Source organism: Paralichthys olivaceus, chromosome 15 (genome assembly GCF_024713975.1).
Source record: "Paralichthys olivaceus isolate ysfri-2021 chromosome 15, ASM2471397v2, whole genome shotgun sequence".
Taxonomy (NCBI): domain Eukaryota; kingdom Metazoa; phylum Chordata; class Actinopteri; order Pleuronectiformes; family Paralichthyidae; genus Paralichthys; species Paralichthys olivaceus.
Genome location: NC_091107.1, coordinates 14,398,147 through 14,417,247, shown reverse-complemented (window position 1 = coordinate 14,417,247; position 19,101 = coordinate 14,398,147). Strand labels below are relative to the sequence as shown.

General features: G+C 38.3%; 2 protein-coding genes across 28 annotated transcripts; both read left to right on the top strand.

Moving 5' to 3' along the window:
* Positions 1–1,082: 1,082 nt before the first annotated feature.
* Positions 1,083–8,258, top strand: rnf167 (ring finger protein 167). Of its 4 annotated transcripts, none has more exons than XM_069539948.1 (11): positions 1,083–1,221; positions 1,434–1,570; positions 2,447–2,577; positions 2,702–2,782; positions 2,894–3,031; positions 3,114–3,201; positions 3,297–3,387; positions 3,481–3,586; positions 4,488–4,581; positions 4,671–4,751; positions 5,897–8,258. In XM_069539948.1, exons 3-11 carry the CDS (start codon positions 2,473–2,475, stop codon positions 6,316–6,318), a joined length of 1,206 nt encoding a protein of 401 aa, XP_069396049.1. In that variant the 5' UTR covers positions 1,083–1,221; positions 1,434–1,570; positions 2,447–2,472; the 3' UTR covers positions 6,319–8,258. The 4 variants fall into 4 exon arrangements, with proteins under 4 accessions (XP_069396049.1, XP_069396047.1, XP_069396048.1 ...); XM_069539946.1 differs by having other exon boundaries at positions 1,087–1,221; positions 1,434–1,615; XM_069539947.1 differs by having other exon boundaries at positions 1,097–1,235.
* Positions 8,259–10,931: 2,673 nt separating this feature from the next.
* Positions 10,932–18,726, top strand: srrt (serrate RNA effector molecule homolog (Arabidopsis)). Of its 24 annotated transcripts, none has more exons than XM_069510402.1 (20): positions 10,932–11,024; positions 11,693–11,811; positions 11,963–12,091; positions 12,178–12,324; positions 12,698–12,886; positions 14,384–14,553; positions 14,699–14,883; positions 14,965–15,075; positions 15,157–15,295; positions 15,441–15,589; positions 15,677–15,738; positions 15,878–15,956; positions 16,254–16,445; positions 16,536–16,706; positions 16,921–17,074; positions 17,413–17,606; positions 17,763–17,913; positions 18,054–18,146; positions 18,236–18,338; positions 18,482–18,726. In XM_069510402.1, exons 2-20 carry the CDS (start codon positions 11,693–11,695, stop codon positions 18,555–18,557), a joined length of 2,613 nt encoding a protein of 870 aa, XP_069366503.1. In that variant the 5' UTR covers positions 10,932–11,024; the 3' UTR covers positions 18,558–18,726. The 24 variants fall into 24 exon arrangements, with proteins under 24 accessions (XP_069366503.1, XP_069366511.1, XP_069366501.1 ...); XM_069510410.1 differs by having other exon boundaries at positions 18,236–18,349; XM_069510400.1 differs by having other exon boundaries at positions 17,763–17,919.
* The last annotated feature ends 375 nt before the right edge of the window (positions 18,727–19,101 follow it).

Here is a 19,101-nt window from a genome sequence, read left to right as displayed (position 1 = left end):
CTGATTGGGATGAAAGAGCGAGAACAGTGAATGTTGTTGTATGTGACAGTAGAGTGATCGTACCTCTTGAGGGCAGTATTGGAGAAACCACTGCCTGATATCTGAATTGCCTTGACTAATATCCTCTCAGCCCCACATGTTGCCCTCTGATGGATCTTGATAAGGTTTGAACTGCAACTGTTCTGTAGTGGACCCTCGCTGGAGGCCATGCAGTCTCTGGCAGCTTACATGCACCAGTAAACAGGGAATCCAGTCATGTGGCCTGTAGATGAAGTAAACAGGGACCTGACTGATTGTAGCTGCATGTCTTGAGATGTAACTTGTAACTTGTAATATGAGACACGATTTTCCATCAAACCTTGTATTTTGATCCAACAGGCTTCCATAACAAATTTTATATTCATTTAAGACACATTGTTGCTCATACACGTGCACACATGTATGTTCTTTTTATTCCTCAAGAGAAAGTTTCTAGTTTCTAGTGTGTTTTTGTTTTTTAATAACAGCTTCCCTGTCAACAAATATATCGATTAAATAAAATATCTAAATATCAGGGAGATTAGACTATAGTCTCTACCCTCCCTCCCTCCATGACTCCTGTGGACAGAGCTGTGGACATTTCTTGTAATAACAGGAACAGTCTATACTACTTTTTAAAGCATTTTCTAAATAAAAAGGGAGTTCATATTTGACTGATTTTATTAACTAATATTGACTGATGAAAAAGCAGCCATGTAATATAGGAAATTATGGATGTGATACATCGAAATACATCAAGATGCTTTGTTGTTTCCTTTGTTGTTGTCTGCTCTGTCTACCTTGTGAATACCAAAGAAGACCATTGTCTCTGTGTGAACTGTTGAGTATTTAACAAGTGCGTGAGTGTTAGGGTAGTAAAATAAATTGTCAAGTATGTCATAGATGTTTTACTAACTTTTTGTTCTAAAAAATGTTCTTAAATAAATGATTAGGAGAAGTTCCCTTTTTCTCACTTGAGCCACTGCCCCGCCGAAAATCAGGCGTGTGCACCGTGTATGGCAACGAGATTTTTGCTGTTTCTCCGTCTAGCCGCTGATGGCGCTGTGGGTGTGGATGCCGCTGAGTCAACCTTCCTTCACACGGCGCGAAGAAGTAGCAGGGAGCAAGAAGCAAAAACAAACCACAGGAACACACAAACCTAGCCGCAGCTAGCCAACGCGAGTTTTGGGGAACCCAGGCAGAGTGAGCCATTTACGGTGGACAAAACATATTTTGGTTTTATATACTACTAAAGTTGTACAAAATAATATATAAAGACCATAAAGAATACAAAGAGCAATTGGTCGAGGAGTCGATTTATCGTAAATGCTACTTAACGCCTGCTAGCACTAACCAGCTAGCTAACGTTAAAACGATAATCCTTCCTTCCTGTCGTTTTTCTTGTGGATTTATAGGATTGTGGAGAAGAGGACGTGGGTGACTGATCAACTTCTACTGATTTTACACGATGACATGTCAGAAACAAAAGTGAGACAAGTGGAAAAAGCTTAAGTCACAGACTCCACGGCGCCGACATTAGCAGGCTACTGAGGTAGGAAGTTAACCACACAACAACACCGACGACATCGACTACGAGGTTTGTTGTGATGTTTTTACACGATTTAACAAGTTATATCATTTATAAATGATAACGTTGATTAAACGTGTTTTATGTTTGATCTTAAACAAAAGGACCAGCAGAGTCAACCAGAACTGGGTTTCACATTTGCAATATTGCCACATAAGGGCCTCAAATGTTAAAGGCGTGTAGATCATTTTTAATCATATTTAATTTAATCATCACATTTAAATTAGAAGCGAATCAAGAGTCTGTCAATTTATTGTTTGGACATTTTGGGGTGAATCTGTAGATCTGCTCCATATTCTCCTGGCACGTCTTTACACGAGAGTTTATTGCTGCTTTGGATTTCCTTATAACTACATGTACCATAGACTAAGATTTAGTTGAAAGCTATCTATTGGCAGAAATTTATTATAAAATAATCATAATGATGTTTTCACTAGTGTGTAATCATCTACATTGTAAAAATTGTTTTTTTCTTTACCTGAGAATGGTCCCTTTACATTTAAATACTTTATATCTACATCAGGAGCCCAAACTGGACAAACTAAACACCTTTTTCAGTTTTTATGATAACTGAAGTCTACCACAGGTTCTCTCTCATGTTTGGGGGGGAAGGGGAGGGTGAGTTGAGGGGTATTCAGCTGCACAACTTCACCACTAGATGTCACAAGATTCTACACACTGAACCTTTAAGCAGGAAAGTACATGTTGATGCATCCTGGTATCGCTTGTGTTTCTATGTTAATGCCAGGCTGTTATTAAACTGCATGATCAGTTTCAACTTGAAGCATTGGAAGCATTTTCCTTCTGTTCATGATTTGTATCGCTTTATCTCTTACACAGTTTAGCGTGACTGTAAGCCTCCAAGGATGGTGCACGTTGGTGTGTGGTTCTTCAGAGCTCAACTGAATGTCGCCATACTGGTTTTCTGCAGCGTCCTGGTGCCCTCACCCACACATGCCTATATCTATGCAGTAAGTAGTCCAGGATATTTATCTCATGAACTTTCATAGTCTTTTGACATAAATATAACATAATATTACAAATTCTCCTATAAATTATTTCAGTTCTTACATTGTATATGTATTGTTTCTGCAGCATTATAGCAATATGACCTCCATGTTATTTGAGGACCTTCCTGCCTTGTTTGGATCTCCACTTCCTAAGGAAGGGCTAATGGTGAGGGTAGACCATTAGAGAAACTGCACATGCAAATGAAAATTGGCCAGAGTCTTTTATAATGATGATGATGATGATGATAATAATAATGGTTTTCTTTTTGTGTGTAAGGGAGTTTTGGTGGTGTCCCGTCCACTGAATGGCTGCACAGCAATAGACCCTCCACCTCCATTGCCACCATCGTTTGATGCCAATACCACCAAAACCATTGTTCTCATCAGACGCTATGATTGCAATTTTGACATAAAGGTCAATAGTGTTAGAGTGGCAATTAATATGTTGTTGTGTCTGAGAGGCAAGGTGGTCTAAACAGCACTTTTTTGGGTTTCAGGTCTTGCACGCACAGCAAGCTGGATACAATGCTGCAGTCATTCACAACATGTATTCGGACACTCTGCTCAATATGAACTACAGCAATGGTAATTGTGCTATATAAGATGTACATTATTTCAAACTTTGTTACCATCTTACTAAACTGCCTATAATGTTAATGTTGTATGTTCTTTATTTTCAGACACTATTGCAGAGGAAATAGAGATCCCATCAGTCTTCACCAGCTTCTATGCTTCCCAAATTCTCAGGAATTTTATAATTCCGGAACTAGGGTAAGTAAAAACATGTGAACATGTTTAGAAGTTAATATACGAACATAAGAGAAAAGGTTGAATGTGATGGATGTTTCTTTTCTTGGTCTGCAGGGCCTATGTGATCCTCAAGCCAGAGTTTTCTTTTCCATTGTCGTACTACCTTATTCCCTTCACTGGAGTAGTTGGCATGATCATTCTTGTGATGTGTGTTGTCTTAGTAAGTATGTACAAAGCATTCTACTTGATAGTCAATATGCCATACATTCATTAAAATCCACTTTTAGATTTTCATTTGACTCAAACTCAAATGACAATGAACCAATCACTTGTGTAACACAGTATATGGATCGTAGTTATGAGAGGGGAGCTTTGAGTGTGCTTCTGTGGATAAAATAATGATATAACATGATTTCAGCCAATCTTTATGTGCTAAATTTGTTCAACCGACAAGAAGCGTAAGTCAATTGTTAATATCTATAATTACTCATATTATGTATTCATAATTATTAAATAATAATAATCATTCATGTAATTATTGTATTGTATATTATTAGTCTTGTTATATCACTACTATAATCTCACTAGAGGTATTAATTGTGAAAATGTTAATACATTATACTGGTGTACTACTACTACTATTACTACTCCTAATCCTGTATTAGTTTCTGTGACATGTGAATACCCCCTGGGGCCTGCACCTCCCTTGTTTACTGAACATTTTTAAGAACAGTCTCAACTGGTCCAATATGTCAGTACTGTTCATGGTTGATCTAGCAACCGTAGAAGCATCCACTTATATATGTGATCTCCATTACACTCTTATATACCATAAGCAGTTCTCAGTCAAAGCTCCACTTCCTGGTTTCAACGGCACCACACACTACAAATTTAAAGATCGGATGATCTTTAAATCTGGATTTATGAGCTCTTTATAAACGTAATTAAATTTGTGACTTTTAAAAGATCCTTGAAAACATATTTTCTAACATATTTTGTCACTCACTGACTGACTATAAGAGCTGGGGTCAATGAACACAAAAAACAAATCCGTCCATGTTGAATGTTAGAGCACTGTAATTTTCATGCCACAAGTAACCATGTCTTTTTGTATTGTTCAGATTATACGATGTGTGCGCTTCAGAAAAAGGCTGAGGAAAAATCGTTTGTCCAAGGAACAACTGAAGCGGATTCCAACCCACAAATTCAGTAAAGGTAACGAGATTATTATTATAATAATAATTATTATGATTGATAATTCACTTACATTTGAATGGATTAAGTTAATGACTTCTATGTTTCAGGGGATGATTATGATCTTTGTGCAATATGTTTGGATGAGTATGAAGAAGGAGACAAGCTGCGAGTTTTACCCTGTTCCCATGGTAAGTAATTACTATGTTGATATCATGTTATTGCATGGACTAAAATGCTTAGTTGCTTTGCCAGAGTCTCTTAGAATGCAGGATGTTTGCAAGGTAAACAGACAGTTAATGGCCCCAAAGCAAATATTTGCATTGGCTAAGACTTACTACAAATTGTTTGTGAACATTCTCAGTCTATTAAGGAAAACTTGACTTGTGTGTAGACACTCTGGGAATTTTTTTCCTCTAATGCCAATTTCCAAATATACAGTTTATACCAAAATATTTTACATAATCTCAGTTGAGAAGAAAATCAGATTCAAAGCAATGTCCCACTCCACTTTTAGATAATCTATTGAGGAGTTAAAACGCAATAATTTATCCATTGTGTTGTGTAAATGGATAAAATATAAGTGACTGTTGTGGTCTTAAGTCTTCATTACATTAAGTCAGTGAATTCAAGTTTTTATTGATATTTTTTGAATGATAATTCACGTTAATACCCACAAATATATGAGACTGCAGCGACAGTTTTTAGCAGACACAAAGTCAATGTGAGGAAAAGAGGAGAGATGAAATAATGAAATACCGAGTGGTTCTCAGTATCAACACCAAAGCCCAATAGTCTCCTTATGAAAACACATTTAAATTCACTAGGTCTGGATTTTTTTATTTGAATCTCCACCTACTTCCACAGACTAGTAAATATCATTATTTTCATTATAATCCACAAATTCTCTGAGAAATCTCACAATGTTAAAGAAAGTGAAAAAAATCATGCATCTGCCCCTGATCTGGATCTGCCCCAAAATGCAATGGGTTCTTCCCTGACCCATACTGCATCCACCCTACTAGTTTTGTTGTAATATGTCCAGTAGTTATGCTGCTATACAGTTACAACACCTTCTGGTGGTCTCTGTTTTCATTCAGTGCCCAGTGAGAAAACACTACACTACAGTATATCCAATTTATAAATATCCATCTGCATCTGCTGGTAGTAATTATGTCTGCTTGGCAAAAATAACGCTTTCATAGCAAGTATTTTGAAACTGTTTTTAAAAACTATTCTTACCTAGTTTATGCACATTTTATTTTATGTCTTATCTTTTGTACATTTATACTTGTTGTGTTTTATTCATCATCTTTCTCAAAACTCTGCTTTCCAGCCTATCACTGCAAGTGTGTGGACCCATGGCTCACACAGACCAAGAAGACGTGTCCTGTGTGCAAACAGCGCGTCACTCGAAACAACCAAGAGCACTCTGAGTCTGAGTCTGAGGAGGATACTGGAGGACGTGGGGAGGAGGAAGGGACAGAGGGTGAAGCAGACTCGGAGCGCACTCCTCTGCTCCGGCCCTCCAACCTGAGTTCCCCCTCTGGGAGCCCAGGAGCCTATTCATCCACCACCACCACCACGGCCCAGTGCCTCACCTCTCCTGCTCACTGCGACTCTCCAATCCTGGTTTATGAGGGCTACCACTCCCCTGAGGAGGACACAGACTCAGAAAGTGATGACGCAGGAGAGGAAAGGCATCACACTGATGATGACACTGCTCAGCTCATTGGTAGAGATAGAGTGGAGGTCTGATGGCTGGAACTTCGCTGCAATGAGATTACTTAGTTTTACCTAAAAAGGGTTTCTGTCATCAAACTTGCTGTTGTGATTTAAAATAAGTTGCGGTTTAGTGGTTAGCTAGACATTAAGACATCCATTACAGGAACATTCACTCATTAACCAGAGGGGGTCTGTTTGTTATAGGCAATGTACATGCAGCAGCTGCATTGATCAGAAATCAAACAGCTCACTTCTATACACACTTTCTCTCTGGCACTTCTCTATTTGCTCGCAGACCTCTGTTTTTTATTGCATGCTGTATTCATAACTTGATCACAGCAGATGTCCTAACCACTAGTGCTGCACAAAATGAATGGGCCACTTAAATGTCCACTTTGTAACCAAACAGAATGAATTCTGTGCTCACACTTTATGTGGATCTTCTAGGTTCTCTGTGTAAGATTACGGCAGTTTAACGACTCTTTTCTGAATCATAACTTTATATATATATATATATTGACAGTCCTTATACACTTTCTTGGATGTGAAAGTGGAGGAGAAAATGTTTGTCTTTATCTTATCTTTTAATCCCTTTTAGCTTTCATTTTACATGTCTTGACGCTACATTTCAGTTTTTTTGAAATGTTCGATTTTTCTCAAATTCCACATTAAATTACGCCAAAATAGAACATTGCAAAGATGTTATACATTTGTGCTGCTTTTACGTTATTATCTATTCTGCGGCTTGGTCGGTTAAAAAAAATATTTTTAGCTTTATCCAGTTTGTCAAGTTGAATAAACTCAGGTTTAAAGCAACAGACGAAAGGTCAGTGGGTGTTGTAAATATATAACATAGTGAGAATTAATGGGTTTTAAGATATTTCGGTAAAATGCAGAGTCATGAATAATTAGTGTACATGTTTCTGTTTTTATACACAATAGAATGATAACATGTTAATAATGGTGGGACCCTAGAAAAAAGAGCATTGCCTTACATTGACCTTTATATACATGTGTGTAAGTAAATGTTTGGAAATTGAAAGGGACGGGATTCACACTCCTTAGTTTTCCTCGTATGTTTAATAATGCTGGTTTGAAAGCTTTGACCCTGTTCACTGGTTGGAAATTGTCCTTTTTGTATGGTGTCAAACAAGAGAGAGATGTTTAGTGCGAGTAGTGACACAGATAAGTAGCATAAGCACTCCTACATTTCTGCTGAGATCACATGAGCAGTTTTTCCTCTGTATTCATTTAATGTTGCACCAAGAGTCGGAGAGAAAAAGTGCCCCAAGTTTTTTAAGAATTATATTATTGATTGGAATACCATGCATCCCCTAAAATTGTACTTGGACTTTCCCAGAAAATCACAACACAACTGCATTGGGAGCTGGAGGAAACACTGTACGGGTCATATGATGATTAGTTTTCACTAACTTGCATTTTAATGTATGAGAGTAAGAGCAGAGAGTCAGTAGGACTGTTAAATGTTCATCATTTTATCACTGCTGGTCGATTAAAAGACTCCACACTATCGAGGATTTGTTTTTATTTGTTAGCAATAGTCTGTATTGTAAAGCAGAACTGCTGTTTTCTTATATTTGTAGTCTGCTTCCACTCTTTCATACTGTACATTTCTTTGCTCATGTCTCAATTTTGGGGACTGTTAACTGAAGCAAATGAAAAAATGTAATAACTAAATGACGTTTTTCCTTCTTTTAGAATGTGTCTAGGTTATCAAACTTCAACAATAAATGTTCAGTGTCAAATATAATTCTGATGTGTGAGGAGGAGACCGTAGGAGGGATGAACAAAGTCTCTGGAAAGTATGCTACGTTAAATTGTTGGTTTGTGGAAGAATTTATGACAGAAATGGGACTGTGGTGCCAACTGTTTCATCGAGAAAGGATTAATAACACTGTCCTTACTAAGGCCTAATGACACAATTCTTCATAATAAAGCTATTACACAGCGAAGTGGTATGTCATGTATGCGTTTGTCATTTTTTACATGTTTTCAAGTAATAATAAAGCTAGAAAAAAAAGATTACAAATATGTTACAATTGTAGAATTTAATATATAGAATCTTTTCTGTGCTATTTGTTTCAGTGGCAGGAAAGTTTCCCCCAATGGGAAATGACTTTACTGACAGTGCAGTTTCAGTAAAGTAATCTCCTATTAGGCGCTGTCACAGAATCAAAGTTTAAATTAACCTCAAAATTAACATGAAAGGTCTAAATCATCCAGTAGTCATTACTAATTTTCATTGGTGGTGAGTAATTGGTCTTTGGCATAATGACATATATTTAAATCTATTGGTGCGAGCTGTTTTAAGTCATTGGATACAAGAGCTTGTGTAATTAATACTTTAATAATAATAATTAATCTTTTGAGAGCTTTTTCGCTGACATACCTTTTATGGAGTTTACTGCCTTTGTGTTAAAAGGTCATTAATATAAAAATTCCCAGATCTGATGAATTCAGTCTTTTTAATCCCTCTTGACAAGCTCCATTTCTATTATTCAGTTTCACCTTTTCATGCGCCTCTAATTACCCCACCTGCTGCTTTGAAGAAAAATAGTTCCTATTTGAGCCGAATAAACATTTGAAAACTCCAGGTATAAGGCATAGGTTAGCCATAGGCTTAATTAAAGCATGCAAGGGGTTGCAGGCTAAGGTGTTTCTTTGAGCTTGTTCCATACAAGCTGAGAATAAATATAGCTGCACAGTGACATGAAATCACTTTTCTTCATAGGAAACCTCGAGCTTGATTTTGGTGCACAGCATTTTGAAAATAATACTAATACTGTGTGAGGAAAGATGCCTGGATCCGTGCCATCATACTCCCCTGTACCGAGATCATCCGTCGTACTTTTCTTGACTCTATCTTTATTTTTGCGACTGGATTGCAAAGAGACCCCTCAAGATAAGGTAAGGTCAAATAAAGTATTTGAAAATAATCTATAAATTATAACCTTTATGGGTACATGCAGCAATTCTTTGAGCATGTTGCTACATTCAGAACAGATTGTGATTCTCTTCTCTTTAAACAACAAACAAACACAAAAAATCACAAAATCCACAAATGGATCATGACACTTTACATCTCTGTTGTGTTTTAAAACTCATCGTTTGTCCTTTGAATGACTAAAAAACTTAAATGTAATGTGATGAACCAAAATTTGACCCTATTTTGATTTAATGGAATTCAGTCCATTCTTGTAGCCATTGTAGTGTAGTTTTTAAAATCTTTAGTGTAATTAATGAATGCTTGTGTCTCTGAATTGTCAAGTGTTGCCTTTTTTCCATAAAATAAACCAAAGGGACATTAAAATGAAGAGTGAAATGAAGTTACACTACTATATATAAGAATGAAGTAACACTGTTGTAGCTTTATATAAGCATTAAGTAACACTGTATACAACATAAATATTCGCAGGTATTTTTGGATACGCCTTACCGCTTAATCTCCAGCCCTTTGGAAGCCAGTGTTGGATACCAAGGAGACTATTCCTTCCCTCAGCAAGAGGAATCTGCTTTTATCATAGAGGATGAAGCACAGAAGACCAAAGTGTGGCCACGCGTAATCCTGGATTATATGAGGCACCAGTTGAGGTTCCGAGGACGGACAAAGAAAAGCATGAATAAGGGACATACTTAGCAGTTTACCGGCTATTAAAAAGAGCAAATTAAAATAGCACAAAATATTGCGCAAACAACAAATCATTTTCCTGTGAAGTTTTTTCCCCTCTCATCTACTATTGAAAATCAAAGTAAGAAAGGTGTCAATAAAGATTTATTTTAGCCAATCTTAAATAGAACCATCGATGACTATTCTCAGTTATTTTGGCTAATTTTGTGCATATGGACTTTCATCACTCCAGTAAATTCTCAGCATATAGCTCCACACAGTGACTGCACAGCTACACCACGCTCTGTCCTCAAGATGGTGCCAGACAGCATCTTCCTCATTCGGCTGCATAGAGCAGAATAAAAGGCCTATATGAAAAAGCAGACAATCCTTTGAGCAATGAAAGGAGATGCTGGTCCATGGATTAGTATTTTACTCTCCTGGTGAGAATTATCAGGCCGTAAATGTTGAAATATTCAACAGCATTTTGTCATCCTGAGACCTTAATGTCGAAAGTGTCATGTGCCTCTCACAGCAGATATTTTTGACTTGTCTAGGACAAACAACATCAATGATGCGCCCCAGTGAGCCCTGACAGCATGCACAACACCAGGACCCTGAAAGTGATTGTTTGTTTTTTTTGCATCAGTGCTTTTTCTTTCTGTGACAGAATGGTTTTGTAGAAAAAGGCCTTTTTGTTAAATTTGATGTAAATGTTCCAATGTTTTTTTAGCATTTACTTAAAGCTTGACATTTATAATGAAGTAAATATAGTAATATATTGCAGATACCACTCCCCCAAATCAATTTCTCAATTTTCTCTCTTTGAATTTCATTTCCAGGTTAAATGATCTCACTTGCATAGTCAACCTCTCCCCATTATTTCAGTAAATATCTGACGCAGAATAAATTATATTCGAGGAAAATGTGAAAAAGAATGAATTTTCAAATATCAGTGGAAAATCTGGAACTGTGATTCATACTCCCAACCGCTTGGTGGCGGTAAAGCTACGTTTTGATATCAACCTTCCGCTGTGCGACACCGAGAAAGAACGTGTTTGTCGAAGAAGAGGAAGACGAGCTCGAACAAGCTGAGGAAACATTTCACAAGGTTTTTAAAGTGATTTTTTGATACGTGTAATATTCTATCATTCGGAGTTACACAAAAAAGTATCCAGTTGATGTCATGTTTATAAAATCAGCGCCCTATTGGTCTAAACGAGCAGCAATATTAAAGCTAATTTCCATGCTAGCTAACGTAGCTAGCATATGAATATAGATAGTTAGCAATATCGACAACATTAGCTGAGCCAGGCTACAGCAACGTAATCCCTTTGTTTGAGATAGACAAGACGCGTGGTTATATCTGCATATGTTGGGTTTTTAGTTGTTATGTAAATGCGTTTTGTAATTTGAATATTCAGGTCTAACTATCAGTAAGACGCAGCACTTCCAATATGTTAGCTCTATCTTCTTCTATCTGTGCTAGTCTTCTCTGTGTACTTGTATCCTCAGATTTTACTGTTTGTTTCCATATAGCCGCTTTTCTCATCAACACTTTGAATGACCAGATCAAGGACCACGATTAAGAGTTAATTCAAATAACACAATGTTTATCACAAGCTTAGTGATGTCTTACTTTTCGCATGGTCATTTGACTACCAGTAGTTTCGATGCAACAACATTATCAGCAATAATTTACCAGTTCACCGTCAGGTTATTGATTATCCAGCCTTAATGCCACATTGTAACCTGAATGTGCTTTCTCTCTTCATGGAGATGGGGGACAGTGATGATGAGTACGATCGCAGGAGAAGGGACAAATTCAGACGGGAGCGAAGTGACTATGACCGATCGAGAGAGAGAGAAGACAGACGCAGAGATGACTGGAATGACAGGTATGGAACGGGGAAATGGCAAATCTTCGATGATTTTCATTTCCTAATAGAATTCAGTTAAACCCTGTGGAGTGTGGCTGATTTAAGTGGTTATTATATTATATACTGACTTTCCTTCTCTGTTTCATGTTTCCCAAAATCATTTTCCCAGGGAGTGGGACAGAGGCAGGGAACGGCGTAGTCGTGGAGAGTACCGAGATTATGACAGAGGTCGTAGGGAGAGATTCTCCCCACCTAGACATGACATGAGTCCCCAGCAGAAACGCATGAGAAGAGATTGGTGAGATTAACAGCAATGACTCTCTTCCACAATCTCAACAACTAGCTGTTTCTGGTGCTCATATTCTTTTGTGTGTCCCCTGGCAGGGATGACCATGGTGGAGATCCGTACCGTGGGGGTTATGACATGGGCTATGGTGGTGGAGGAGGGCCCAGCTATGGACCACCACAGCACTGGGGCCACCCTGATTTGCACATAATGCAGCCTCATCATGGTATCCCCATTCAGGCAAGGTGAGAGATGGAATTAGTGTTGAACAAGCTTTGAAGTTAAATGTGTGTTTAGAAATTTGTTATTAACTTTTCAATAATTGCTGCAACTATTAGACATGCTGATCATTGAATGTTAGGATAATTTTGATTAACACAGACATAATGGTTTGAAGATACTGTACATTTGGCAGTAAAAAGTAAGTTTCCTCCTCAGTATGTGAGAAAGTAAAAATGTAGAAGTTTAGATTTGATAGAAATAAATTAATAAACCATGGCCCAGCACAATCACAATATAATATTTGCTCTCTCTCATTGCACAACTTACAGAAAACCTTAAGAAAGTGGATATTTGCTGACCTGTCCAAAACTACATCCATTTTGTTCCTTCCATTAGGCTTGGTAATATCCATGACTTGGATTTGGGTCCTCCGCCTCCAGTAATGAAGAGCTTTAAGGAGTTTCTTATTTCCCTGGATGATTCTGTTGATGAGACTGAGGCTGTCAAACGCTACAATGAGTACAAGGTTGACTTTCGCAGACAGCAGATGCAAGACTTCTTCTTGGCTCATAAAGATGAAGAGTGGTACGATAACACAAGCCCTTACTACACAAGTCTTATTTGATAATAGAAGTAGATTTTAATATAGTTCAAATGCATTATTTATTTAATATAGCTGTTATAGTCACCTTGATTAATCTGTGAATGCCAATTATTTACAGCTCATCTCATTTTGGCGTTTCACCTGTTTTGGATAGAAGTGCTTTTTTTTTTATGATGTGGATCAGGCCTACCATCTGCTGATAATTTCTTAGTTACAGAAGCTATAGTTAATCTTAAGACAATCAACCCAAAATTGTACCTTAGTAGAATATTCTGGTTATGTTTGAGTAAGATGTATTGTAGGAGCTAGGGCGAAGGTTTTATAGATTTTTATTGAGCTTATGTCTGACAGAATGACCAACCTGTCTCTAAATTTTCTCATATTGAGGTTACTGAAAGAAATAAGTGAAGTTCTTCTTTTTTTTTTCAGTTACATGTCAATCAAATCTTCACTGTTTGGGTTGATTTTCTTTCTCTTTGATTTGATGCTTTAACTTTGCCAAGAATCACAGTTGTATAATGTCTGTTAATGCTTATTCAACTTATTTCACAGGTATGCACAATTGTTCTGTTTTGACATAACCCATTTTTCTCCCCTTCAATCCCACTACTACGTTGACGACGTTTCTTTTGAAGATGACAAAAAGTGGAACCGCAAGAACCGATTTTAGACAGCAAGGGAATGCACTGCGCACAATGCAGTTGCTCTTAGACAAACAGTAACAGGGATTTTAGACAGACAGTCGAGTACTATCCGCGCGTGGATGTCCTTTTTTTTTCTTGTTTTATGCTTTTTCTACACCATTTTCTTTTTATATTCGGACCAAATCGAATCCCAAAACCGAATTTGTGTGTAAACAGACACACCATTGGGGTGAAGTGGAGCGCATTTTCACAGAGGAGACCCCTTCTCTGTATTTATTTGTTATTAAACTGGCAGAACAAAAGGTAACTGTAGTCCACTCAATGATAAACATTTTTAATGTGAAATTCTAATTATGTGAATGTTTAATTTTATAATCTCTCTGTTGTGTTTTCTCCTTTTTGGTGAGTTAATCTCAACATTTTCTAATTAAGTGCATTAATTAGTTAAAATAATCACAAACACAAAACATGCATATAGCCTACCGAAATAACTGACATGAGCTATTCCATTCAAAATACAGAAATCACAATCTTACTTAAGATATTCTGTATTCATGCAGTGAGTTCCAAAGGTCTGAGTCCATTTGAGACTTCTGTAAGTTTTATTTGGCTTTTTAAAAACCTTTTTTCCTCTAACAGCTCAAATGTTTGGATTTGGAAAAAAATCCAGAAATTTTGATACAAAGAAATCAAAAGTTAATCATATTTGTTATGACATTTTTGACTTTACAGATGCAATATAATGTTTGTTTATTCTCTAACTTTTGTATCCTGTTCATTGCAACCCCTATCATTCCCTCCCCACTTTTTTGTGGACTGCAATTCTGGACACAGGTTCAGGTCCAAGTACCACCCAGATGAGGCCAGCCGACTTAAAGCAGAGGCCCAGAGCGCCCTGCACAACCGTGTGAATGTCTTCACGTTCCTGATGGAGAATGGATGGTTTGATAATGTCTCTCTGGACATTGAACAGACCCCAGCCATCATTAAAGTTCTGGATGCAGGTGGGGCCTCTTGAACAATTTAAAGAATGCTGTTAACATGTGGAAATATTTTGTCTTTACATTAACAATGTCAGTAAGAGAGAAGCATGGTACTGTTCTCAGTTGTAGCCTGAACTACTGTATACACCCTTTTCCCTGCTGTCAGCTGTGATAAAGATGGAAGGAGGGACAGATCATGACCTTCGCATCTTGGACCTGCCATCTGAAGAGGAAGAAGGCAGGGAAAAGTCAATATCTGTTTCAGGGGGTGCTGAACCTCCCAAGAGAGAAGACCTCAAAACCCTGGACAGTGACCGGAAACCCTCAGTAGAGAAAGACAAGAATGAGAAGGTATGTTTTGCTCTCTGTCAGTCTTGGCCAAGCATTAAGGATTTCATGTAGCTGTGATGATGACAGCCATCTCTGCCACAGGAGGAAAGCAATTCTGCCAATACAGAAAATGTGACTGCAGTAGAAGGGGAGGATGTGAAAGAGGAGACAGAGAAAGAAGCTGCCAAAGAAGAAATGCCTGAAACCAAGAAGGTCAGTGTTGCTTCTATTATCAAACTCAGCGGTTAACTAGAGACAGACATGAAACAAATATTCTTCTTCATTTACCAGCAGAGAAGAAAGAGGAAGCACAGTGGAGACAGTGATGATGAAGGCAGCGCCTCAGACAGCGACTCTGACTCTGATTCAGACTCTAACTGCTCAGACAAACCTGTAAAGAAGGAAGTGGTGGAAGACAAGGATGAGGAAGAAGGTGAAGGTGGGGACTGACATTGAAGATATTTACTGAAGTGGGATATCATGTTTTTATTTTCAGTGGCTGTTTATCTCCATATTCCCAGTAATCATAGATCGTAGCATTCCTTTAATGATTTTCTATTTTCCATATACTGGTTTAGAGGAGAAACAAAAGGAGAACTCAGAAGAGGAGAAGAAAGAAGAAATGAAACCCAAAGACGACTCACCCAGACCTCGGCCTCTCCACCGCACCTGCTCTCTGTTCATGAGGAGCATCGCTCCCACCATTTCCAAGGCTGAGATCATTGCTGTGCGTTTCCCATAAAATGCAGTGTAATTGGCCCCAGAAGATTTAGACATAGTGATTGTGAACTCAATGTCAATTTTTCTCTCACAGCTTTGCCGGCGATACCCTGGCTTTCTGCGTGTTTGCCTGTCTGACCCGCACCCAGAGCGCAGGTTTGGTTTAAAACAAACCCCAGATCTTTAACATTTCTTACTCTGAAAATATTTGTAGGATAAATTCAGTCATATATTGTGTGAAAGAAGAGACTACTCATGATAACACAACGTTTAAATCAACCCTGTGTTGTCGCAGGTTTTTCAGACGTTGCTGGGTAACGTTTGACCGTAGTGTCAATATCAAAGAGGTCTGCTGGAACCTTCAGAACATTCGAGTAAGTGAGCCGGTCTCAGCTAATGATGCTCTTGATTAACAGTAGTTGTAACAGGCAGAAGGGTTTTCTGTAACCACTCATCTGTTATATTATTTGTGTTACATTACTACCTTTTAGTATTTGTGACCTGTGGGGTTGGGTGTGTAAGGCAGAATATGTTGTTGGCATTGAGCCTTCTGTTTTCATATATTTTCTCATAATGAAATCATTGACAATATGTGTCAGTGAATCAAAGCTGCAGCAGAAAAGTTTTATTAACACTCACAAAAATTAAGTTTTACTCTTTAACCTCCACAGCTGCGAGACTGTGAACTGGCCCCAGGGGTGAACCGGGATCTGGCCCGGAGAGTGCGCAATGTAAATGGCATCACTCAGCACAAGCAGGTGCTCCGCAATGACATCAAGCTGGCTGCCAAGCTCATTCATGCTTTGGATGAGAAAGGAGACCTGTGGAGCAACAAGCCACAGGAGGAGGGGCAGAGCACTGAGGTACTGCACTGGTTATCAAGCACATGTGCACAGTTTAAACTGTGTTCTGTCACTGATTTATTCATTGGTCTGTGGTTTGGTAATCCACAGTTGCCAGCTCAGAATCCCATTTTGAAGAATATCACTGAGTACCTGATAGAGGAGGTGAGTGCTGAGGAGGAGGAGCTGCTGGGCTCTGGGAGTGGGATGGATCCTGAGGAGAGCATCAAGGAAGGAAACCCTGCAGAGACGACTGTGGAAAGGGATGAGAAATTAGCTAAGGTTTGACTTCTGTCATTATAAGTAAACTATACATGGAATATATACAGAACAAATACCTATTAATTGTATTATTAGTGTCTTCAGTTTATGGTCTGCCCTTTCTCATTTACTTTGACATTCACATGCCTGACTAGAACAGGTGGATTTGAGTAAATTATAAAACCTTTATAGTCATTCTCAATAAGATTTCTCTATGTTCGATCTCTATTTCTAGGTTTTGGACCATCTGATCTTGTATCTGCGTGTTGTGCATTCAATTGACTACTATAACACCTGTGAATACCCGAGTGAGGATGAAATGCCCAATCGCTGTGGAATGATCCATGTTCGTGGACCCATTCCTCCAAACCGCATCACACACGGAGAAGGTCAGTTTGTTCCTCGACACGTGTTGATGTGCAGCAGCAGCAGCAGCTGTGATGCAAAGACAGATTTTCCTCTTTCATGTTGTGCACAATTTACTATTTACAATTTTGCTGACCTTTCTTAACAGATATTTTTTATCAGTCTGGATGTTTTTTGCATGAATGCTTTGCTCCAAAATGTACAAATTGATATAGTATAGTAAGAATATATTTTGTATATTAATGTAGTGGTGTCTCCATGAGTTAAGGCCAATTTTCTTTTATAAATAAAATTATTTGAGGCTATAAATTATAGCCTATATTATAACTGTATTTTAAAACTGCACTTTCCCCCCCATTAGTGCAACAGTGGCAGAAGATGATTGAGGAGAAGCTTAGTCCTTTGTTCAGTTTAAAGGAAATTCTGTCAGAGGAAGAGGCGTTGAAGATGGGCCGTAAGGATCCAGAGGACGAGGTGGAGAAGTTTGTGTTGGCCAACACTCAGGAGCTGGGAAAGGACAAATGGCTGTGCCCACTGAGTGGCAAAAAATTTAAGGTGAGGGCTTCTTATGCTAAGATATCAGAAGTTGTGATGTGATTTAGATCTTCTTATTTTCAAAATCTAGAGGAGTTGTACATTACCTGTGTTATTGCATTGACATTCTCTTTTTTGTTGCCTGATTCTTATTGTGCATTTCAAATTAATTATCAGGGCCCAGAGTTTGTGCGGAAGCACATCCTGAACAAACATGGGGACAAAATTGAAGAAGTGAAAAAGGAAGTAGTGTTCTTTAACAACTTCCTGATGGATGCCAAGCGACCAGCGCTGCCAGAAATGAAAATTCCTCCTCTTCCAACTCCAGGTCAAGGTCTAATAAACTCAAATTCTCAGACTGTAGCTCTTCAACATAAACTGTCTGAAGAAATGTGTGCACTGTGGCACAGCAAAACTTGAAGAATAACATCATGTTTTGTCCAAATTTGTATTTTTTTATTACGATAGGTTTGCTTTCTCCCAACATGCCCTTTCCTCCTCAAGGTCTTCAGGGTCCAGGGGGCTTTGGACAACCTCGTCCACCACTGATGGGATATGGAGGTACGATCGCTGACTGCACTGTTTGTTTTGTCATCAGCAGGAGTGTTTGTCAGTCAGACCAAAATTTTGTTATCACTGCTATGTTTCAGCTGGTGGACCTCCTTATCCTCCTAACCAATACGGAGGTGGCAGAGGCAACTATGACAACTTCCGCGGACAAGGTGGCTACCTGGGAAAGCCACGCAACATTAGGTGAGACCACTGTACGTGTGATCTTTACTTTGCTATGAGCGGTCTTTATCTTCTGGTTTTGGAGAGTTTTGAACCTCCATTATTTTATGATAATTTCTATACCCCTTTCTTTTTTCTCCTCCATGCTCTGTTAACCATCTCAGAATGTCAAGAGGTGACCCACGCAATATCATTGAATATCGTGACCTGGACGCACCAGATGATATGGATTTCTTTTAGAAGGTTCTCTTGGTCCTGTCCGTCTCGAACTTTACCAGTGTTGTGCTCTGCTTGCTTTACCTAGTGATTCGATTATTTCTTTACTTAAATTGCATTTTGTAATTACTGTGCAACTTGAGCTACCTTCTGCTGTAAACTGCTTCCTCAATAAAATTATGTTCTAACTATATTAATATGTATTAATTATTTATCAAGTAAACTGTAATTTCTTTAACATTAGACAGATGAGAGCCAAAAAAATATTTAGAAAAGCAGCTGAAACCAACCAGGAATTTAGGATGTTTGCATGGAACAATTTAATTTTTGTGATTACTGTGATAGAAAACACTTTAATTTAGTTGTGGTGTGTTTTTGTCTCTAGATATGGTGAAGCACATTTTCATTGTGGCCTCTTGTTCCCAGACTTTCAACCCTCCTGGTAAAGGAGTTGAGGAAGGTGTGAGGAATGGTTGCCCTCTGCTGGGCAAACAGTTGAACCAACGTGGACGTCTGCTAAACATATCATTTGACACGTCTGCACAGTGCACATTAGTAAACCACAGAG

Coding starts and splice junctions, on each gene's coding strand:
- rnf167 (XM_069539948.1), top strand. CDS start 2,473: ATGGTGCACGTTGGTGTGTGGTTCTTCAGAGCTCAACTGAATGTCGCC. Junction 2,578..2,701: donor CACATGCCTATATCTATGCA/GTAAGTAGTCCA, acceptor TTGTTTCTGCAG/CATTATAGCAATATGACCTC. Junction 3,587..4,487: donor TTGTGATGTGTGTTGTCTTA/GTAAGTATGTAC, acceptor TGTATTGTTCAG/ATTATACGATGTGTGCGCTT.
- srrt (XM_020086128.2), top strand. CDS start 11,693: ATGGGGGACAGTGATGATGAGTACGATCGCAGGAGAAGGGACAAATTC. Junction 12,092..12,177: donor AAACGCATGAGAAGAGATTG/GTGAGATTAACA, acceptor GTCCCCTGGCAG/GGATGACCATGGTGGAGATC. Junction 14,884..14,964: donor AGAAAGACAAGAATGAGAAG/GTATGTTTTGCT, acceptor TCTCTGCCACAG/GAGGAAAGCAATTCTGCCAA.